General features: G+C 35.8%; 1 protein-coding gene across 11 annotated transcripts in view; it reads left to right on the plus strand.

Moving 5' to 3' along the window:
• The window catches only part of ablim2 (actin binding LIM protein family, member 2), a 77893-nt gene extending 59270 nt beyond the window's left edge, over nucleotides 1-18623 (plus strand). For 8 of the 11 annotated variants that reach the window (XM_048171391.1, XM_048171392.1, XM_048171397.1 and 5 more), the window contains 9 exons: nucleotides 560-661; nucleotides 1603-1656; nucleotides 6211-6251; nucleotides 7373-7478; nucleotides 8787-8845; nucleotides 9987-10044; nucleotides 10176-10183; nucleotides 12967-13047; nucleotides 15579-18623. In XM_048171391.1, coding sequence (XP_048027348.1) covers nucleotides 560-661; nucleotides 1603-1656; nucleotides 6211-6251; nucleotides 7373-7478; nucleotides 8787-8845; nucleotides 9987-10044; nucleotides 10176-10183; nucleotides 12967-13047; nucleotides 15579-15692 — 623 coding nt within the window. In that variant the 3' untranslated portion in view covers nucleotides 15693-18623. Of the gene's footprint in view, nucleotides 1-559; nucleotides 662-1602; nucleotides 1657-6210; nucleotides 6252-7372; nucleotides 7479-8786; nucleotides 8846-9986; nucleotides 10053-10175; nucleotides 10184-12966; nucleotides 13048-15578 lie in introns of all 11 variants that reach the window. The other 3 variants (XM_048171394.1, XM_048171398.1, XR_007182020.1) reach the window with 2 other exon arrangements.
• Nucleotides 18624-24420: the final 5797 nt, after the last annotated feature.

Below are 24420 nucleotides of genomic sequence, written 5' to 3' on the forward strand. Positions count from 1 at the left end.
GCAAGTGTGTATGAAAGAGAGAAATAAAAGAAAAAGGAGACAGAGAAAGAGACAATTATGTTTGTGTATTCATATTTTTGCTTTCAACATACGCAAATGACATCTCATTGATTTAAATTAAACATTTTAGTGAATAGATGAATAAGAGATTCTCTCTCTCCTTTAGTCTCAGTTTGGTAAAAGACTGTGATTATAAATACCTAATCTATCTAACTAATTATATCTAATATAAATACCCTAAAGATGATGATTGCATCACAATTCAGCCTGCCAATAACATTTTATCTATTTTTCTGTCTATGTTCAATTCATATCTACTTGTCTGCTCAGTTCAAGCAGAGGATAAAGCATGAGTCTCTGCTGAACAGATGTTATCAGTATAAACACACTTTCACAATCTCCAATGCAAAGACAATTTTTTTTGTCTTTTTTGAGCTGGCTGTATTGTGAGGCTTATTGGAACACTTAAAACTCAATTCAGCATAATTCTGGAAACCCGTCAACTCTTCTTCTCTTTCCTTTTCTTTTTCGTGTCGGCCGTGACCTTCAACCCCTCGAGGTAGTGAAAGTGGGCGGAGTACCCCCAGTCTCTCCACCTACTCCGATGGCAAATCTCCTTCCTCTACATATGTGGCAGCCCCACGGCATTTCCACATCCCAGGTAGGTGCTAAATCTCTTGTCCTTTACTCATATCTCTTCTTTTCTTCTGTCCTCTCAATATTAAACCCTCTTTTTCGACCACATAAATGCTTCTATTTTATGAAAGAAGCTGGCAGACTGAATAATTCATATTCATATTCTGCCTTCATAATATTCTGTGATCTTTCTCTGAACCTAAATGTCATTTTTGTACATCATTGCATGATTTACATAAATTTAGTACATTTACAACTCATTATTTTAAGCAAAGCCCTATTTTTAGTACATAAAATAAACTTATTACTGTCATTGCTCGTCCCTGGATATGTTTAAAATAAAACTAATGATCAGTTTCATGTGTTTTCTGTCCTTTTTTCTAATGACGTCTTGTTTCCAATGCTGGCAGAGGCTGAAACAGCTCTTAAAATGTCCCACATGTGTTACATTAAATGACTGATTTTTTCTAGAAGTAATGGTTGAGAAGCAGACGTGAGGTTGAGATGACCTAAACAAGCTGTAGAGATACACATGCTGTGTCAATTATTAAGACATTATGTCATTGCAATTACACCATTTATCTCCCTGTTTTCCTCTTGGCCTAGCTCATTTTAGGTGATATTTCTGTCTTCTAAGTTGAAAATGAGATGAAGCTTTTGTTATTTATTATGTTATACATGATTCTGACTGCAGAAAAATTCATATTTCAAATCCATTTTTTTTTTCAAAGCTGAGGATTTTGTCAAAGTCAAAGGCAAAATGCTTGATCATTGCATGCCAACCATGAGCATTTCTGCACATGATGATAATTAAATGAACTACAATATCTGGAATCTTTTACAGCATCATATACTGCATTTGCTGCCCTTTCTTTTGCCCTGATTCCATGCTCTAATAACTCATGCTTCTTTATTCATCTTTTCTTATTCTCTTGCTCTCTTCCTCTCTTTGTCTTCCATTCTCAGAGACTAAAGTCAAAGATAATATCTATAGAAAACCCCCTATCTACAAACAGCATGGTACAGTCCAGTCTTCGTACAATCATGTTTCTTTGCATGCTTTTACGCATGTCACCATGGTACCTGTTGCCATGAAACTGTAACCTTTGACCCTACTTCTGTCTGCTGGTTTCCATTTCAGCTCCAAACAGTAGGCCTTATAGGTTTTTACAAATCCCAGAAAAGGGTTTGGATTTGACAAGGTACTTCTTATCAAGTAGTCAGTACCTAATTGTTGGTTGTACATCAGCAAACATCTTGAACACATGCAAAGGGTCATATTTCATGCATATTTCTTTGAGGTTTATTTGGAATAGCGGTTAGCCCTGAATAATTATCATCGCTGTTTAATGCCAAGTTACTTGCAGATATTTGTTGTTTTGTATGCATTTGATGTTACACATACACTACCGTTCAAAAGTTTGGGGTTGGTATGATTTTTTAAATGTTTTTTTTTTTTTTAAGAAGTCTATTATGCTTACCAAGGCTGCATATAAAGATAAAATACAGTAAAACAGTAAAGCATTATTACAATTTAAATGAACTCCATTAGAATATATATATATATATTAAGGTGCTGGTCATATAATTAGAATATTGTGGTTCATTTTTTTATTGTAAATGAAACTTTCATTTTTAGATCAATGTAAAGTAAAACATTTCACGTACTGTTGGACATTGTTGATATTAGAATATTTACATTTGAGTTTCATTAAATTACCATCCCTACAGTATAAATTCCGGATATCTCTTGTTCTTTGAAACCACACTAATGGGGAAGACTGCTGACTTGGCAATGGTCCAGGAGACAATCATTGACACCCTCCACAAAGAGAGTAAGTGACAGAAGGTCATTACTGAATGGGGTGGCTGTTTACAGAGTGATGTATATCAAAGCATATTGAATGCAAAGTTGACTGGAAGGAAGAAATTGGGTAGGCAAAGGTGCACAAGCAACAGGGATGACCGCAAGCTTGAAATACTGTCAAGTAAAGCCGATTCAAACACTTGGGAGAGCTTTACAATGAGTAGAATGAAGCCGGAGTCAGCGCATCAAGATTCACCACACTCAGACATCTTCAGGAAAAGGACTACAAGCCACTTCTGAAACAGAAAAAACGTCAGAAGCATCTTACCTGGGCTAAGGAGAAAAAGAACTGGACAGTGAACAGTGGTCGAAAGTCCTCTTTTCAGATAAAAGTAAATTTTGCATTTCATGTTGAAATCATGGTCCCAGAGTCTGAAGGAAGACTGGAGAGGCACAGAATCCAAGCTGCTTGAAGTCTAGTGGGAAGTTTCTGAAGTTAGTAATGATTTGGGGGGCTGTGACATCTGCTGGAGTTGGTCCATTATGTTTTATCAAGTGCAAAGTCAATGCAGCCATCTTCCAGGAGATTTTGGAGCACTTTATGCTTCCATCTGCTGACAAGCTTTATGGAGATGCTGATTTCCTTTTCCAGCAGGACTTTAGCACCTGCCCACAGTGCAAAAACCACTTCCAAGTGGTTTGCTGACCATGATATTACTGTGCTTTATTGGCCAGCCAACATGCCTGACCTAAATCTATGGGATATTTTCAAGAGAAAGATGAGAAACAGTCGAACCAACAATATACAGATGATCTGAAGGCTCAATAGTGCCTCAGCAGTGCCACAGGCTGATCACTTCCATGCCACACTTCACTGATGCTGTAATTTGTGCTAGGAGCAAGTGCTGCCGACCAAGTATTGAGTGTACAAATGAACATACTTTAAAGAACTTGAACTTTTCTGTTTTGCAAATCCAATTTTTGATTGATCTTAGGAAATATTCTAATATTTTGAGATACTGGATTTTGGACTTTCATGAGCTGTATGCTCTAATCATCAAAATTAAAAAAAAAATAATAATAAAACTTTACATGTAGGGAATCTAAAATATATGAAAGTTTCATTTTTAAAAATAATTTACAATAAAAAAATTTACTTTTTGATGATATTCTAATTATATGACCAGCACCTTTATATTAAAGGTGGTGTATGTATTTTTTCAACAACGCTGTTGGACATTGTTGATATTTGAAATCAGCCCAAACAAACCCACCCCTCTCTTCATTGCTCCGCCTCCAAAAGTCACCCTCCAATCCTAACCACCCTGCTCCGAGTCAGTCTTGAACCCCAGCCCAATCGCTGCGGGCAGGCAAGGCGAGTGCACTAACAATGATGCTAAACACCACATTCTCTATTGGTCATCAGTGTGGAGTGGTTTACCTGCACAACTCTCACTATCTGGCCACTGTTACACACGCAATACAAGAGTGGGTGTCTGTCTATCACAGCTGACGCGCAACAAAATGCTTCACGAAAAATAAAGCGCAGATGATGAACGAACGACAAGGAAGCACAAAAAAAGAACATACAGTACACAAGAGTAAATACAAACAAGTGTTCATTGTTAGTCGCCAACAACACAGCAGCTCCAGACACGCAAACCCAGTGTTACTTACATGATAAGGAATCAAAGCAGCCTCCGCGTCTGTTTTCAGGCCTTCCCACTCAGCTCTCTCCAGCGCTGGAAAGCTTTTCTAATATTAATGCGGCCCTAAAGTGCTTGCCCAGTCATAAACCTTCATTCCAGTGGTATTCTTTTGAGCCGTTTTGTATTGTCTCATATCTCTTTCTCCGTTTTTTTTTTTTTTTTTTCAAATCTCCCTCTTACTCATTTTGTCTCCTTGACCATCATATGACCCCTAATGCTGATTGGTTAGACGTTTGTTGTTGGTGTCGGCCCGACTAACTTCCAAACAGTGTTTTTGAAAAAATACATACCCCACCTTTAAAGTATTTTTTATTCATGTGATGGCAAAGTTGAATTTTACACCTTTCTTCAGTGTCAAATGATCATTCAGATATCACTCTATAGGAATAAAGTTAAAAAGAACAGCTTTGATTTTAAATAATAATAAAAAAAATCTTACTGACCCAAAACTTTACATTTAATGTAAATAATGCCTTTGATATGATGTTTTCATAGACAAAATCCTACATGTTTTTTTTGCAATTTTGTGGTATTGGTTGATCCTGACATGGAAACAGCAGTCAGATATAATCTTTCCATCCATACATATCAGTTGTCAGTTGCAGTATATTTTCCCATCTGTCTGTGGTGTTGCAATAGATTACTGTAGATGTTAGACAATGTTTGGTGTCTGTGTAACTCATTGGTTTGGTGAAATGTCAAAGGCATTTGTGTAACCCATTGTGATTGGTTCAAAGACATCAGTAAAGCTCATTGTGATTGGGTGGTAGATGGTATTAATCACATGACTCGTTTCTTTTGTTCTTTTTTCTGAACTTGCCCCTTCACCCTGATTGACATTGTGTTTGGTTGTCACTTTTCACTTGCTTGTTGATTTTGTCCGTAAATTTGTTTTTCTCCCCTAGTGAAGATTGAGATTTTTTAAAACCCTGTCTAAAATCAAACTACCCTGAAAAAATCAGATGAAATGTGATTTATGACTAGGGGAGAGCGGGGTAAGTTGTCACACTCTCCATAAATCCAAAACTAGAGGCTCTATCTCAAAAATCAAATAGCCGCTTTGTGTGACTTCTTCTTCTATAGTCAATTTCCTATTTACATGTGGTCAAGATCGCTCTAATCTGAGGTTAGCACAATTTTCTTATTTTTTGGCTTAAAAAGTAAAAAATTTGCACTTTAAATTTTATGCAATACAACTTTGTTAGGTATGAATGTTAAAAATTATTATTTTGCATACTTTACTTGACTTTACTTGACTTGACTTTACTATTTGATACTTTAGCTGATGTGCTATGTTGAGCTAACCTTGAGATTTAGCCAACATTAGCACACATGTCAGTTTGGGGCAAGTTGTCTCAATGACCTTGGGGCAAGTCGTCACATGTGACAACTTGCCCCAGTACAAATAAACACATAGAACATGCTCAAAAAAGAGTTTCAACATGTTAAGTCAGTTAAGTTCAGAGATTAAACATGTTAAGTTAAGCGAGTTATCTGCAGTATTCCATTCAGTTATCATGGATCTATGTGCAAGCCAGAGAAAGTTTGAGTTTAATGTTCAAAGTAAAGTGGTCTTGCCACTTAATGTGTTTTGATTTATATTTTTGGTTTATATTTCTAGTTCTGGTTTGAATTTAAAAATTAAAATCAATAATAACAATTAAGTAGTTGTGTTCTTATTTTTAGATAATCTAGTGTGACAACTTACCCGCCAATGGGGCAAATTGTCACAAGTGCACATTCTCTATTCAACAGTCTACAACTCCGTAATGAGATAAGATATGAAAATGTAATGAATACAACATATGTGCCAAAGACTTCCTTCTTTCATTTGGTATGACATGCATACCATTGTGATATATGGTGCTCAGTAAATGTTAGACAGTGTGAAAAGTGTGACAACTTACCCCGTTCTCCCCTACTATACTATATAACAGTATTTTAATGAAAGTTATTATTGTGTGTGGTAGTTTGCATGATGTAACTTGTGTCAGTCACTCTCTCAAACACTGTAAATTGTCCATTACGATATATTTAAACTTTCTTACTGTGCTGCAGCTTCCAGAACCTCCTGGCAAGATGATGACATAGACAGAAAGGTGATTTATATATTTACCTAAACATCTCTGTGTGTTTTTGTCTATTCTAAACATTCAGTATCAAGTTGTTTTAGTAATTCAATCCAGCCGACCATTGTTAAAAAGAAGTACACCTTTGCATACTTTAAAAAGAGTACTCATTACAGAAATAATATACTTTGAAGGGATAGTTCACCCAAAAATGAATATTCTGTCATCATTACTCATTTACCCTCATGTCGTTCCAAACCCGTAATACTTTTGTTCATCATCAGAACACAAATGAAGATATTTTTAATAAAATCCCTCAAATGACATCTACGCAACTTTGATGCTTCAAAAAGTTCATTAAGAGATTGTAAAACTAATCCACATGAATTCAGTGGTTTAGTCCAGATTTTCTGAAGAGTCTCAATTGCTTTATATGCTGAACAGATTTAATTTAGGCTTTTTTATTTTATTTTATAATTACTTTTTTGTCTTTGAAATATGGTGGTTAAAGTTTTAACCAAAAAGTTAAAGTTTAAAGTTTTAGTGAACTGACAAGCATTTATGGTGAACTAAAATATACTTAAAGTCATTTCTCTTAAAACTTGATGTCATGTATTTAAATATATTTATAATTACACATTTGCAATGATGAAGTTGCAACTGAGTACATTTCAAATGTATTATAATGTAATATTGAATAATATACTAAAGTTAAAATTATAATCAAGTAGTTTACTAGTTTTAGTATGTTGGTCCACACATCAAAATAAAACTACTCCTTTAAACCACAACAAAATATTATTAAAACATAATGATTTAAAATCCACTATAACGTAAAACTTTTAATTTGTCATTATTGCAAGGTGCGATTTTTAAAAGTGTACTTAAGAATCAGTCATGAAAGTGTACTCATTTTAAGTACATTTAAATTGTCTTTTATTTTATTAATATTATATCATCTAGGATTACGGTTTTTAAAAAATACTGTAAACATTTGAAGTACACTGCAAATGCACATTCAATACAATTAAATGCACTTATTTTTGTTGTTTTAATAATGTAATGAAACGTGTTTTTCATCCTGTATTTTTCATTAAATTCTTTGTTTGGTTGTATAACATGTAAATCTGACTGTTTTTGTCTGTCAATAGACCAGAACAAGTTGGATGAACCTGAAGAGTGAGATTGATGGACAGTCTCCAGACCTGGACCCCAGGACCTCCACACACAGCTTGCCCACCGATATCTCTCAACCCAGTGAGTTGCCAATTAATGATTTCATGAAATCCAAACTCCAGTCATGTCAATTCACTAAGCGGCCATCATGGTAACATCCCCAATGGAGATGGACTACAATGTGCAAAACTGTTTGTAATTAAATTCAGCTATGAATCTGACAATCTTTTCAGGCCGGTCTAGTTAAAGGTGCCCTAGAGTCAAAAATTGAATTTACTTTGGCATAGTTGAATAACAAGAGTTCAGTACATGGAAAAGACATACAGTGAGTCTCAAACACCATTGTTTCCTCCTTCTTGTGTAAATCTCATTTGTTTAAAAGACCTCAGAAGAACAGGCGAATCTCAACATAACACTGACTGTTACGTAACAGTTGGGATCATTAATATGTACGCCCCCAATATTTGCATATGCCAGCTCATGTTCAAGGCATTAGACAAGGGCAGGCAGTATTAACGTCTGGATCTGTGCACAGCTGAATCATCAGACTAGGTAAGCAAGCAAGGACAATAGCAAAAAATGGCAGATGGAGCAATAATAACTGACATAATCCATGATATCATGATATTTTTAGTGATATTTGTGAATTATCTTTCTAAATGTTTCGTTAGCATGTTGCTAATGTACTGTTAAATGTGGTTAAAGTTACCATCGTTTCTTATTGTATTCACGGAGACAATTTTTAAACACTTGCAGTCTGTATAATGCCCAAACACAACTTTCTTTATAAATCTCTCCAACAGTGTGTAATGTTAGCCCGTTAGCCACGGAGCATAGCCTCAAACTCATTCAGAATCAAATGTAAACATCCAAATAAATACTATACTCACATGATCCGACGCATGCATGCATGACGAACATCTTGTAAAGATCCAATTGAGGGTTATATTAGCTGTGTGAACTTTGTAAATACACTGTATTATAGTCGAGAGCTAGGGGGGCAGGGAGCGTGCGATTTAAAGGGGCCGCAGCCTGAATCGGTGCATAGTTAATGATGCCCCAAAATAGGCAGTTAAAAAAATTAATTAAAAAAATCTATGGGGTATTTTGAGCTGAAACTTCACAGACACATTCAGGGGACACCTTAGACTTATATTACATCTTGTAAAAACTGGTTCTAGGTCACCTTTAATATGTATGCGCTTTCTAGAGTAAACAGACACATGTGATTGGCTTCTTTAACTAAAAGGCAAGACTTTATTAATCATCAAACTGTCATATTCATTGTTACAGTTTCTTCTGTTCACATTTCTTGGAATGTTTCATCTTTTTCTCCAGAGTAAAGTGCCACAAATCTATATAAACCATTCAACCAACTCTGTTTTACAGACTTTCCATACAACAAGTCTGCTTCGCTGCCAGGATACGGGCGGAACGGCATATACAAGGTAAACCTTATAAGACCTGATAACTGCACAAAAAACAGCACCCCGCAAACTTTTAATGCTCCATCTGTCTGTGATTTTTGGGAATATATGTGAGCTGTGGTCACAAATGCTGTCATTCGCGCTCTCAGCAGTGAAGAATGTTGTTTGATCCTATTTGGATTTGTCAAACCCAGCTGCTGGGACACGGAGGGCTGTTGTAATCACACACATGAGGACACAGTCACAGATCAGTTACTGTAGAGATTTAGCTGAGGAAGCCATAATGCTGAGAGGGTGTTGTCTGTGTTTGCGTGCAGTTAGAAGTGTGTCTTGCTCCCACCCTCTGGCTGTTTTCCATGTTCTACTTTGATCCTGAACTAGAAATCTAGCTCCCTTAATGAATTATCCTCTGTAATGAAGAGCAAATGTGCTTCCACAGCAGAAAACCCAGGCACACACTTTATTAAGAATCTAATTCAGATCTTTTACCTCGCATGCAGAGTTCCAGTGTCCTCTTTGTTTTGGGAATGGTTTGAAAGCTTCTCCTGTACACTAGGTGGCAGTATTTTGCAACGGTTCTTTATATCTAACTCCCAGGACAATAAACTACTTGAAAACAGAAATATTACCCATTTCTTATATCTAATCTGGTCTGCCTTAGTGTCATATTTCGCCTTTACTTTCCACAAGCATTCACAAAGGCATGTGAAACAGCGACATGGTCATAGATCAATATAACCATATGCAAGCTCCAGCCCTAAGGATTCAAGCCTCTGTCTGCACTAGACTTTAACCTTTAACCTCAGGAAATGAAAGAAAAACTTTCACAGTTACAGCAGCCGTTCTGTTCAAACATGATTTTGTTACTCTCATTTGATAGTAGCAAAAATAAATGATCATGGCATGGTGAAACATTATGAGCTTTTAATGTGACCTTTTAATGTTTCAATGAGCTTTTAATGTGACCTTCTTTAAAACCAGACGTTGAAATCGATTGATCCTTTGGAACATAAATATGCCTGCAGCTTAAAAAATGGCCACCTACTGTTTGAATAAAATATTTGTGTTGTGGTATTGCCATGCATTTTGCTTGTGTATATATGTGCACTGTATACAATTTTTTTCTATATGCCAAATTTTGTCATGCATTGCTCCTTACTAGGCGGCTGATCTTGGTGAGGATGATGCAGATCATGACTCATCTTGGAGTGGAATGAGAGGTGAGTGAGTGAGTATTTTACTTACACAGACAATAGACGAGTTGCATTTGTACCACACAAGATTAATGATTGTAATTTGTCTTTCCCTTTCTTTTTTTTCAACATCTTTCCTGTTTTCCATCCCTTCCCAGAGTATAAGGTAAGTTCTAATTTTTTTTAAAGAAATTATTGATTGCAAGATGCTTTTGATGGTTTCAATAGACATTTAGAGACAAAATTGTTAAAGGCTTAGTTCAGCCAAACTCGTAAGCCTTTCATGTTGTTCCAAACACGTAAGCCTTTCGTTCATCTTCGGAACACAAATGAAGATCTTTTTGATGAAATCTGAGAGATGTCTGTCTCTCCATTGACTGCCTTTGCAACTACCACTTTGACGCTTCAAAAAGATCAAGTAACCAATGAGGTTCATTCTTGTGTGGTACACAGCACATTAGAGCTTCCAGAAGAGGTTTGTTCTTGTGCGTTATGAGCTTTTGCTTATGTTCGCTGATCGATGTATACATGTGAATAAAAGCCTAAATTAAATCTTTTTATCATAAAAAGCTATCGAGTCTCTTCAGAAAATTTGGACTAAACCGCTCGATTCATATGGATTAGTTTTCCCATCTCTTTATGATCTTTTTGAAGTGTCAAAATGTCAGTTGCAAAGTCAATGGAGGGACAGAAAGCTCTCAGATTTTATCAAAAAGATCTTAATTTGTGTTCCGAAGATGAACGAAAGTCTTATGAGTTTGGAACGATATGAGAGTGAGTAATTAATGACATTATTTTCATTTTGGGGTGAACTATCCTTTTAATTGTTCCATTCATCCTATAAAGTTTTAATAATTTTAAATGTTATTTGGTCCATACAAATCAATAACAAATTTGAATGCTTGATTTTAAGAACATTTTTCCACAATAAATAATTCTGATACTGGATTGGCACCTTTAAACTGAAGCAAAACCAGTTGAGAACCACTGTTGGAGATCACAGATTCCTGTGTGCTCACCAAAGCTGCATTTATTTGATCAAAAATACAGTAAAAACAGTAATATTCTGAAATATTATTACAATTTAAAATAACTGCTTTCTATTTTAATATATTTTAAAATGCTATTAATTCCAGTAATGGCAGAGCATCATTACTCCAGTCTTCAGTGTCACATGATCCTTCAGAAATCATTCTAATCAAAGACTATAGAATAACACAAGACGCATCACTCGTATGGGAGAAAGTGCAACGCGCAATATGGCGGAATAAGTCCCGCCTTCTAATAAGAGCCAATCGCCGATTGGTAAAGTCATCGCGTCACTGCAGTGGCCGTTAGAAGCTCTGGTTCCTATAGCAACAGTCAGACGCGCGCCTCCGAAATGAGCGCATTTAGGATTGCGCATGCGCATTAGCTTGATCCAGCCTGGAAAATACCTTTTTTTTGTCATGATTCGAGCGTTTAGAAACAAAATGTATGAGACAGTTGTTGTCAGATTTCATTGGTGATTTCAATGAAATTTAATCGAAAGATTGGCAAACTTTGGAGAATTTTATGTTTCCCCATTCAAAGAGATAGGAGCTGCACTTGCATGCCCGAGAGGCGTTTCAGAAATGGCCGCCGAGTGAAATGACTTGTCTTAAAGGTGCCCTAGATTCAAAATTTGAATTTACCTCGGCATAGTTAAATAACAAGAGTTCAGTACATGGAAAAGACATACATTGAGTTTCAAACTCCATTGCTTTCTCTTTCTTATGTAAATCTCATTTGTTTAAAAGACTTCCGGAAAACACGTGGATCTCAACATAACACCGACTGTTACGTAACAGTCGGGGTGTACGCCCCAATATTTGCATATGCCAGCCCATGTTCCCAACATTATGAAAGACATTAGACAAGGGCAGCCAGTAACGTCTGGATCTGCACAGGTGAATCAACAGACTAGGTAAGCAAGAACAACAGCGAAAATGGCAGATGGAGCAATAATAACTGACATGATCCATGATAGCATGATATTTTTAGTGATATTTGTAAATTGTCTTTTAAATGTTTCGTTAGCATGTTGCTAATGTACTGTTAAATGAGGTTAAAGTTACCATCGTTTCTTACTGAATTCACGGAGACAAGAGTCATCGCTATTTTCATTTTTAAACACCTGCAGTCTGTATAATTTATAAACACAACTTCATTCTTTATAAATCTCTCCAACAGTGTAGCATTAGCCGTTAGCCACGGAGCACAGCCTCAAACTCATAGAGAATCAAATATAAACATCAAAATAAATACTTAACTCACATAATTCGACGCATGCATTCATCATGCATGACGAACATCTTGTAAAGATCCATTTGAGGGTTATATTAGCTGTGTGAACTTTGTAAATGTGCTGTAATATAATCGAGAGCTCGTGTGGCAGGGAGCACGCGAATTAAAGGGGCGGCGCGCTGAAAAAATCAGTGCATAGTTAATGATGCCCCAAAAAAAATTAATTAAAAAAAATCTATGGGGTATTTTGAGCTGAAACTTCACAGACACATTCAGGGGACACCTTAGACTTATATTACATCTTGTGAAAAAGCATTCTTGGGCACCTTTAAAGGGACTTTGTTCTAATATGCTTATTTGCGACTCAAGAAACTTTTCTATTATTATCAATGTTGCTTATTTGCGACTCAAGAAACTTTTCTATTATTATCAATGTTGAAAACAGTTGTGCTGCTTAATATTTTTGTGGAAACATTTTTTTTAGGATTCTTTGATGAGTAGAAAGTGTAAAAGTACAGCATTTATTTGAAATCGAAATATTTATAACATTATGAATGTATTTACTGTCATTTTTGATCAATTTAATGTATCCTTGGCTGAAAAATGTATGTAAAAAACTTTTGAATGGTAGTGTATATGTGCATCCGTGTAACTGTGTGTCTTTCACATGCATGTGTATTGCAGGTCTACCCCTATGACATGCTAGCTGTGACCCACAGAGTTAGAGTAAAACTACCACGTGATGTGGACCGCACCAGACTGGAGGTAATATTTTATTAGAACTTCACGTAGACCACTTTTCTTTCTTCTTGTCCATCTCTTCTATGTATTCATCTGTATGTGGCCTGTTTTGCTGAATCATACTCAGCCTTATGCTGTAAATGATTTTACTGGAGTGGTTTTGTTTAGTGTGATTATATATTGCACTTTGGAGTCATAATCAAGCGATGCTTTTATAATGATTTACACTTAAATGCAATTGTGTTGTTCTGTTTATTATGAAGCATGTGCGATCTTATTGCTGTTTAATAATCATTTTGTCAATATTAGTCAATCTGGATCAAAGTATATGAGAAGGCAGTCAGACGAAGAGTTGTTCATGTTTGTTTGAATGCCTGACTGCTCATCATCTGCCTGTGTGAATGTTTGTGAGGTTATTGCTGGACCACAGTCTACTTGCCCACGGCCAACACATAATATATCCTCAGTGTTTCTGGACATTGTGTCAGTGTTATTAGTGGGTTTAAATGGAAAAGGGAAGAGAAATGTCTGGCTCACTTTAACTTCAGCATGAGTTACTAGATACTTGATTTACTGACCCCCACCCCCTATAAATGTTAGCCTGGAATCACTGTGGTTAAAATTGCAATATCTCAAAATATGTGTGTGTGTGTGTTTGTGTGTGTGTCTGTTTCATCATATGACTTCTGTCCTGATATAAGAGGCCATTGTCACATCTGTTTGAATTGAGCGTGATTGGAGTCAGTCTCCCAGCGGGAGGCACTTGCAACACCCAAAACTTTCCAAAGACGGTGATTTCAGCGTCTATTTAGAGGCATGCAAGATACTCACACATCTGCAAGTGTTACAGTACCACATATGACAGGGCTTGAAAGAATAAAGTTTTCTACAAATCCTTTCTGGAATGGTTTAAACCCAAATTGAGGTCATAGGCTTAAAAGCCTGGCAACTTTCACAGCACCCCAGTCGTGCTCATAATCCTGATTATGCTAAAAGGCAATGAACGTCCTCAACAAGTGCAAAGCTTGGATATGAATGGTTGTAATTATTGTCAATATTGTGTTATTTTTCACTCTGTCTTTAATCTGTAATGACGTTTGCGTCATGTAGATATTGTTAGCAGAATAAACAGTGTGCTTAGATTCCTGGCGGGAGGGTCCTTTGGGTTTGTTCTGATTAAGGTTTGATTAGCTCTTTGACAGTGTTATTTTAGGCCTTAATAAATGGATGACTATATCATAGAGCTATTCTGCAATGCTTTAAAGTGATAGTTCACCCAAAAATGAAAATTCTGTCATTATTTGTTCAATATTTGTATGACATTCTTCTGTGGAAATCAAAAAGATTTTATATATATATATATATATATATATATATATATATATATATATATATATATATATATAGTCCAGAGCGTCTCTTTTCCATACAATGAACGTGGATGGTGACCACAGCAAGAATAAAGCAAGATTATCAGTTTATTTATCTGATTATTTCAGTTTTGGTCTGTTCCTCACATAAATCTTTCATAAGATTTCAGAAGACTTAGAATTAGGGCTGCATGATTTGAGGTAAAAATCTAATTGCAATTTTTATGATAAAAATTGTGATTATAATTTAAAATGTGAATTAAAAAAAGGTGTGCTACATGTGCTTACGGCTGCATAAAAATGGCCAAAAATTTGGCAAAAATGTGATTATATATCAGTATATGCCTATACAATAATAATAATATTTATTATTATAAATAAAAATGTTAAACAAAATAAATATCAGTATTGTAATATTTCACTGTAAAATAAAATATAATTTTTTTTACACTACAACTGTAAAATTATTATTCTAATATTTAAAACAGGCAGCGCATAACATCTTTTGTGTTCTACAGAAGAAGGAAAGACATTTAAGACATTTAAAGGATTAGTTCACTTTAAAATGAAAATTATCGCAAGATTTATTCACCCTCAAGCCATCCTAGGTGTATGACTTTCTTCTTTCTGACGAACACAGTCGGAGAAATATTAATAAATATCCTTACGCATTTGAGCTTTATAATGGCGGTATTCGTTACCAAATGAGTATGAGCTGAAGAAAGTGTCTCCATCCACATCCATCCATCATAAACATATTCCACATGACTCCGGAGGGTTAATAAAGGCCTTCTGAAGCGAAGCGATGTGTTTGTGTAAAAAAAAAAAAATCCATATTTAATAAGTTATGAAGTAAAATATCTAGCTTCTGCCAGACCGCCTTCCTTATTAACCCTCCGGAGCCATGTGGAGTACACGTTTATGATGAATGGAGACACTTTCTTCAGCTCATACTCGTTTGGTAACGCATACTGCCATTATAAAGCTCAAATGCGTCAGGATATCTATTAATATTTCTACGATTGTGTTCATCAGAAAGAAGAAAGTCGTATACATCTAGAATGGCTTGAGGGTGAATAAAGCTTTGGGTAATTGTCATTTGAAAGTGATCTAATCGTTAACAAATGAATTAGTAAAGTTTTAAAATTCAAGTAATTACATTTATCGTAATTCTTATCATTTCAGAGGCACCTGTCACCAGAGGACTTCTACAACGTGTTTGGGATGACCATTGAACAGTTTGACCGTTTGGCTTTGTGGAAGAAAAATGATCTCAAGAAGAAAGCCCGCTTGTTTTAAATCACGCCGAATCGCTTGAAGGAAAGCAAAGATAAAGAGAAAACCTCTTCTCATCCATCCTGTGTGCATGGAGGGATGAGTGTGAGAGAAATATATATGCACCTTCATTCTGCTGCATAGCTACTGTCATCCCATCTCACGCCGAGGAAGAGGACGCGCTTTCACAACGCCGTTTGCCACCTAGCTTTGTGCGTGAACGCCACACCACATGGTCTGAATGTTACTCTGATGACGGATAGACTGGAGTCAGAACTGAATTCTCCATGACTCTTTGTTTTTCTCTTTGATTGTCTTTGATCTCGCTCCCTCAGCTGTCTTTGTGATTACTGTGTTGTATTCTCTCTTTGTGGAAAAAGCACTCAATATTGATATAAGCCACTTTCTTTACATTTTATACCATTGATAAACATGGCCAACCAGCTCTACTTATACATCTTTATGCTATGTAATACTACCCATCTTCCCCTATCCCCTTGTTTTTGACTGCAATGAATGTTGTCTAACGTTTAAGTCTTGTCCTCGTCTACTCGTATTCTTTGCTCAATGTCTTTCTCTCACTCTTTTCTCAGTCTCTTCCTGCCTGTTCCTCTTCTTTCAGCCACTGCTCGGACTGTAATATTTATCATGTAATATCAGCTTAATGGAAGCTCATTCATCCATGGCTTTAGCATGACCAGGCCAAAGACTCATTCAGAGCAAAGCACCTTACACATGACCTAACCAGACGCGACGCAATAAGGCGACAAGAAAAAAAATTCTTCCAGGTCATTTTTGTCCTATCCAGCTTCAACCATGACAAGCAAAGAGCAACACTTCGCTTAGTTTCATTGACTCAGCATCATGCTGGGTAGCCACGCCCACTGTGAAATCTCATTGGTTCGTCATAACTGTACATTACATATCTTCTCATTGGCTGTGATTGTGTTACATCACACATCAGATTCAGAACTTGTCATATTGCGCCTGGTTAGGACACAGTGTTAGTTGATATGTTTATTAATCTTTACTGTTGCTGAATGACTGTGAGTGCAGACAGCTGGAACAATGCATAGCTTTTGTGTTATATTATGTATTTGTTTGCTTTTCAGGTCAATGTGCAATTCATCAGATGTCATTATTATGACATCACAGTTATTCAATAAGACATTTAAATTCATATCTGGACTTCACATACTCTCTCCATATATATCGTGCACAGTACGTATGGTCATACGTCTTATCAGCCAGACACTGCGTTGGTCTTTCTCATTGTTTTAATCTAACACAACTTGAAAGTGCTCATGGCAGAGTAAACTCTTATTTTTATATACATCTTTTTTTTTTTCATACAGATGTTTGACAGATACTTTATTTGCCATTTACAAATAATTGCAACATTGACTTTAGCATGGAGCCATGCCAAAGTTAACAGTTTCTGTAGCAATTAGTGAAACTAATACAACACAACACTTAATAAAGCATGCCGTTTAGTGGTGCTTCATTTCATTTAAAAAAAAAATATGATTGTTTTTCTATTTTTTTTTTTTTTTTTTGATTGATTGATTGTTAATAAATGCGTGTGCAGTATATTGATATAAATGTCCGTTACACTGATCATGTCACCCTGTAGGCATGCACTGCATATACTGGAAGCATCATGTAATGGCTTCATATTCAACTTTAGAGTGTAATCATGACGTGTTGTTTGATTTGAGATCTGAAAGTTACTGAGAGATTGTTTTGTTTCTTCAGACACATTCTTAAGTTGTACCAGGTTTGTTCTAGATATTTTACTCTGATGAAATTTAACTTGGTTCTTTTGCTGATGCCAATGACTCAGATTTGCAAAGAAACATGCAAGGTGTTTTGTCCTTTTAATTATATGGATAAATTACTTAAAGATGTCAGAAATCTGGAACTGTTAGAAACGCAACATTCAGTAAAGTTTTGACTAATGATAACCATGTGTATTGTGCCTATATCTTGTACAATATCAAAGCATCTTTGAATTTTTTTTTTAAGCTTTATTGTTGATTGTGAAAGTATGGTGTTTATAACCGACTGTAAGTATGTGCATATCCAAATCTCTTTCTTCAGGGTCATAATGTAAAATTTTTCATGCAGTAAATTTTAGCCTTTGCCGGTCATGCCAAAATCTGTTGCGCTTGAGAAAATACAGTACAGTAAAGCTTGTCTCAAATACATGAATGTGTTTTGGTCTGAGTGCGTAGGTGGGAGCCTTCCCAGAAGAACCATGTTGAGCTGCGGAGGACGATTGCGTTAGTCTTATTTGAACAGCTGTAGAAACAGGCACGCGTGTGGGTGTGAGTGGTGCTAGCCTTCAGTACAGCAGTCTAATAGTTCAGGCTACGTGAGTTCAGAATCAGTGTGTGTTCAATCATCTTCATTCTTTAACATAGCGCTGTTCTAAACCCTTAAAAAACACCCAAAGCAAGACTAAACAAAGAGGTCATATCTACATCTGCATTGGTTCAATTTTTGTGTTTTCTAAAAATATGGTTTGCTTTTGGAAATCATTTCAGAAATTTATTTTTCTTTGTGTGTGTGAAGTCTCTTTGTCTGGATGAAGGCAGATGTAGGACCGTGACCCAAGAGAACTCTGACCCAACAGTTTTGAGAGCTGCTGGCCTACTTTTGCTACTATCACACATGAAGAGAGTTTGTGCCTGGGTCCGAAATGTTTCATTTATACCTAGAACGTTTGAGAGACCTTATGAAGTTGTCTTTGTGTAATGATGAGGTCCCACAACAAAATGGGTGCACATGGTTTTGTGCTAATATGCAAACTAATTACTGCGTATAACTGTGATTGTGATGTTAATCTGACTGTGTATGAGTTTGGGAAATGTAAATGCACCCATTTTATTCACCATGTCTTTGATGCTTTGCAAGAAATATTGATATTCATCTCAATAAATACAGCTACTTCAACTTGAGTGTTTTTTGTAAAGAAATTAAAGGATTAGTTCACTTTCAAATTAAAATCAAAGAAATTAAGGTTTTTGATGAAAACATTCCAGGATTTTTCTCCATATAGTGGACTTCAATGGAGCCCAAACAGTTGAAGGTCAAAATTACAGCTTCAGTGCAACTTCAAAACGTTCTACGTGATCCCAGACGAGGAATAAGGGTCTTATCTAGAGAAACCATCGCTCAATTTCTTAAAATAAATAAATAAATAAATTATATAAGTTTTAACAATAAATGCTCATCTTGAACTAGCTCTCTTCTTCCTCTTCTCTATTTGAATTGCATCAGTGTAGACAGAAGTGTATTACTGCCCTCTGCTGGTCAAAGTTTAAACTAATTGTTATATACTTGCACTAGAATATTGTATATGACAATTTAGTTCAAACTTTGACCTGTGGAGGGCAGTAATAAACTTAACAGCGTCTATACTGCTGGAATTCAAATAGAGAAGAAGAAGAGAGCTAGTTCAAGATGAGCATTTATGGTTAAAACGTATAAAATTAAAAAAAATTTTTTTTTAAAAATGAGCGATGGTTTCTCTAGATAAGACCCTCATCTGGGATCGCTGTAAACTGTAATTTTGACCTTCAACCATTTGGGCTCCATTGAAGTCCACTATAAGGAGAAAAATCCTGGAATGTTTTCATCAAAAACCTTAATTTCTTTTCAGCAGAAGAAAGAAAGACATGAACATCTTGGATAAATTAAATTAAATTAAATTAAAGTAATTATCAGGAAATTTTAATTAGAAAGTGAACTAATCCTTTAAGTGGCTGAACTGACTGACAGATAGATAGATAGATAGATAGATAGATAGATAGATAGATAGATAGATAGATAGATAGATAGATAGATAGATAGATAGATAGATAGATAGATAGATAGATAGATAGATAGATAGATAGATAGATTAAAAATTTATTTGCTTTTTCCAATATGTTTACCATTTTGGTAGAGGGTAGATTGTAACAGCAGTCTTTGCACTTTACACTCACGTTAATTTGCACAGTTTATGGATGAGAGAAACTTTTTTTTTGCAGAGAAATTTATATCAAAGTTTGAAAAAAAAATAAAAATAAAATAATAATAATAACAACAACCCCGAAATAAATATATAGACGAAACTAAAAATATGTCTTTACAAGATCACTCCTTGATCTTCCCAATGTGTAAATGTTAACGCCTCCCTGTTCTGCTATTGGTTGGATTTTTTGCAGTATACACGGTGATTCTGCCGGTGTTATTTTTTTGGCTTAAATAAAATGTCATATGTGACATGATAATAATTTTACATTCATTGAATTCTTACACTCAAGTTAAGATGTAAAGGATTGTATCAATTGTTTATATAGGTTTTTCAAATATTTTTATTGTTATAGCAAATACATGGTTGCGCATGATTAACATCATTCAATCACACTTTTAACTAACCTGATTAAAATAAATAACACATAATCTCCTTATTTTTTGCATTATCATTATTATTCTGTAACTCTGAGCGGTGAAAAAAATGATAAATAATATTTCATAAAAATGTTTAAAAATGCCAGAGAAGTAAGGTAACACCAGTGACAAAAAGAGGGGACCAGTCTTTAAATAAATGACAAAAAAAATAAAAAATCATTAAGTGAATGTGTATTCTGTCCAAGAATATAATAATGTGTTCTAAGTTTAAATGTTAAAAAAAGAAATACTTTTAAGACATTTTGCACAGGCGTTTCAGAGACCCAACAGAGTCTTTGCACAACAGAATTTACACAGTTTATGTGGAGAAACTTTTTTTTGCGAGAAATTATCAAAGTTTGAAAAAAAAAAAAAAAAAATAATAATAATAACAACAACCCCGTAAATATATAGACCAAAAATGTCTTTACAAGCACTCCTTGATCTTCCCAATGATACGCCTCCCTGGGGTTGGATTTTTTGCAGGTCCATCATCTTGCGATAAAGTTATGACAGAAAATAACGGAGAAGGTAAGATGTCACTGTTAAAATTATTAGACAGTTGTCTTTATTTATGCGTTGTGAAAGACTCTTGGCTATCCATGAAATGTTTCCTAATTTCTCGATTTCAGCACACCATTTGGGGTTTCGTAAGGACAAGCTCTGCTCTGTAGAGTCATTCAACACGCATGAAGAAGAAAAAAAAACTGTACAGTTATTAATATAACTTGTAGAAATCTCAATTTTACCATGTAAATTTAAGTGTGATAGGCTTGCTTTCCATTGTTTATTTCTTTACAAATGCTAATAATAAGATAAAACAGCTTTGAAGTTGTCATAATGCATCAATATTAGTAGTCATTTTTTAGAGCTGCCATCAACCCTTTTCTTGTTTTGGAGCTGAGGCTGAGCACAAAGAAGCACGAGGCATCCTGATGTATGTGCAGCACTCGTGGGGGCCCTTGTTGAATAGCACGAGCCTGCAGGGATCAGCTGGCGTCTCGAGCCCCAGTCTCTGATTATGCTAAAGGGGGGGAGGGGCTGGGAGAGGTGAAAAGCTAAATTGTGAAGAACAAATCCAATTAATTGGACACTTTTAAGTGGGATGACTCTTAAACCACTTAGATATGGAAGCTGGATTATGTTTTTGTGGTTTGTATGAGGATGAAGCATATTTGTCAATGACAAAACCATAATTGCCTCCCTATGTCTAAGAGTAGGTTTACCTTAGTTGACCTTAGTTTTTCTTCAGCAACTTTATTACTGTTGTTCTCAGGTGCTTTGCAAGTTCAGAGGATGTTTGTTTAAAGAGGCTATTTATATAAAGAGTTTTCCATCTCCAGTTCAGTTTTCCTCTGGAAATAACTGACAATAGAGCCGACAAGAACGGCCATCCTGTGCATTGTTGCCATTACTGACTCTGGCTCTGAGATGAAGGAAAACAGCACAAAACGTAAAAAGCCACCAAAGTGGCATGCTGCGTCTCATATCTCATTGTCCAGACTGTCTCAAAACAGTTCAAACCAGGTAAAGAAAATAAGAAAGAATTGACTGGAACAGGTTGGGTTTGGCCAAAAACACAATTCTTGGACTCCTTGGCTAGAAATACGATCATTTGGAAAAACAAAGATAAGCATGTGGACAAAGCTCAGCATCTTTGATCAATAGCCAGCCTAGAGTTTAATGGGTGTGACCAAGCACTTTGAGGGATGTTAGTCAAGGACCATCTGGTAAAATGGGCGATGGAGCCTAATTTGACTTGTTCATTTGCATTTGGCTGAACTTTCACTGCAGTTTGTATCATACAAACAGGAGGTTCAATTCAGGATGTTCTGCTTCCTAATCAGAGCAGAAACAAAATACCTTTGCTTTATTGAATCCCACCCTTTAAAAATAACATTTCCTTCCATTCTTAAGTAAATGCTGATTTTACTTGATTTAACTTTGTGAAGTGGATTTTTATGCCATTTAAGGTGAAAAAAGCATGTTGCACCATTGCATAGCTTGTTCATTTACACTTTATTTCAAAAATTTCAAAGTGAGGTCATCCAAGGGCTAAATGCCAGTATAGCTTAGTGTTGTATGGCCTCAGTAGGTGGGAGTTTGATATTTTGTCTGATAGCTTGATGACTGGTCAGTACATGTGGTCCAATGTCTGATTGCTGACGCAGTGACATCATTACTAGTGCACATCTGGACCTGCATTGTTGCAGCATCTGTGTAGTAGGGCAGAGATGGATGGATGGTCTTGCTTAGTTTGCAAGAGAAAAAAGCAGTCATACAGACATTTAATTGATGTTCATTAATCACTGCTTTGAGTGATGGGGAAAATAAAATATAGTGATGATGTACAGTACAGTTTTTTTTTTTCTTTTATAGTAGCCTGACTTCTACCAGTTCCCGTCCATGCTGTTTTTTCTCTTGCGGTTCTAGTCTAGCAGTCTGCGCCTTAGGATAAGTTTTCACAGACTAACGGAGTCTCCAGTGGGTTTATATTAGTCTGCCTCAGGATGCAGCATGTTGCTTAATTGTGTGTGTGTGTGTGTGTGTGTGTGTGTGTCAAAACACAGCTGTAAACAGCTGCTGATTCTTTGTATGACTCAATATCAAACCACTTCCTGACCTCTGACGCTGATTCTTTTGGAAGTTCTATTGGTATATATGAAAAGATGTATAGAAGTTTTACTTTTGTTTTATTTTCTAGACACACTAGAGAGATAAGAAATGCAACATGCATCATCACATTTATGCATTCAGCTGACACCTTTACACAAAACAACTTTCAGTGCATTCATGTCAAATGCTTTGTTTGGGAATCGAACCCATGAGCCTGAAGTTGCAAGCACCATGCTCTACCAGTTGGGCTGTTGTCTTTGTTTTGTTAAACCTTTTCATATATTCTGTCTGTCAGAACGCCGGCTCAGAACATGGAAGCGCTGAATGTGAACAGCCTAAGAGAATGACATAGACATGGGGTTCCTCCTCGGTCAAATTCACTCTCAAATGTGCGCTCTCTTTTACTTTTGCTTTCTAATTCGTTTTCAAATGCAGAATATGTACTCTGCATATAGGAAGTAGCAGTATTGGTAGAGCTGCATGATTAATCGTTAAAAGGTCGCTATCTCGATTCAAACTTATTCGTAAATGACAGCGATTCTTCTGTGTTTATTAAACCTTTGACCAAATCACACCTGAACATTCCAATCTGTTTCGGAGCTGGTGCTAGCTGACCCAGAGAAAGCAGTTATCATGTATAGGTACAAAACAGCTTCACGAACAGTCTTTTCAACATCACAGTATGGTTATTTCTTCAAATAACGATTTTATTATTACATTGCTATGCCACTAGGTGGTGACAAGTGACTGTTAAAAAATGTATTTGTCATTGAATCATTCATTCAAGAGATTCATTCATAAACTATGATGAATCCAGAAATGAAACAAGTGAAGTATTTATGAGCGAGTCATTGAATCATACATTTTTAAAGTTTAATTCATTCAAATAATTAAACATTTAAAATAGACTACAGAAATTAACATTTAGTCAGAACCTTCAGTAAATTACGTTATTTTGTTTAGTTGTCTCATCTGTTCAGATATGTGGGAAAATTGTGATCTCTATTTGAAAAAAAAACTAAACAAAATGCAATTCTCAATTTATCATGAATCATGCAGCTCTAGTTATTGGTCATTTGCCACCATTGACAAGTTAAAGGTCTCGTTTTTTGTGTTTTTTGAAGCTTTGATTGTGTTTATAGTGTGCAATATAACATGTGTTCATGTTTCGCGTGTAAAAAAACACAGTATTTTTCACATAATTTACTTATCTGTATACCGCTGTTTCCACTGTCATAAAAACGGGCTGATGACTTCCTTGTTCTTTGAAGTCCCTCCTTCAGAAATACGTAACGAGTTCTGATTGTGCCAGCGGTTCCTGTGTTGTGATTCGACAGCTCTGAGCGCACCGTGCCCGGAAAAGTCACGCACCTTACCATAACGTGGAGACGCATGTGCTCAGTGTTATTGTAAACATGTCTTTAATTTTACCCTATCAATTTGAGCCGGAATCAGACCCGGTGATTGGACTGCGGGATGAAAATAACAGCGTTTCGATGACATGGCGACAAACACACTCTACAAACGCAACTCTTGTGTATTCCTGTGGGCGGAGGTTAGTCAAAAAACTGTTTTAGTGACGTCATTAAAGAAGGAAGTAGAGGGATGTAGTCCAAACTGGCCGTTCGATGTAAGCGACTTCTGTTAAATAAAATATCTCGCTTGGCATTGAACTTTGAACTTTAAAATTTTACACATT

The sequence above is a fragment of the Megalobrama amblycephala genome, linkage group LG20 (assembly GCF_018812025.1).
Source record: "Megalobrama amblycephala isolate DHTTF-2021 linkage group LG20, ASM1881202v1, whole genome shotgun sequence".
Taxonomy (NCBI): Eukaryota; Metazoa; Chordata; class Actinopteri; order Cypriniformes; family Xenocyprididae; genus Megalobrama; species Megalobrama amblycephala.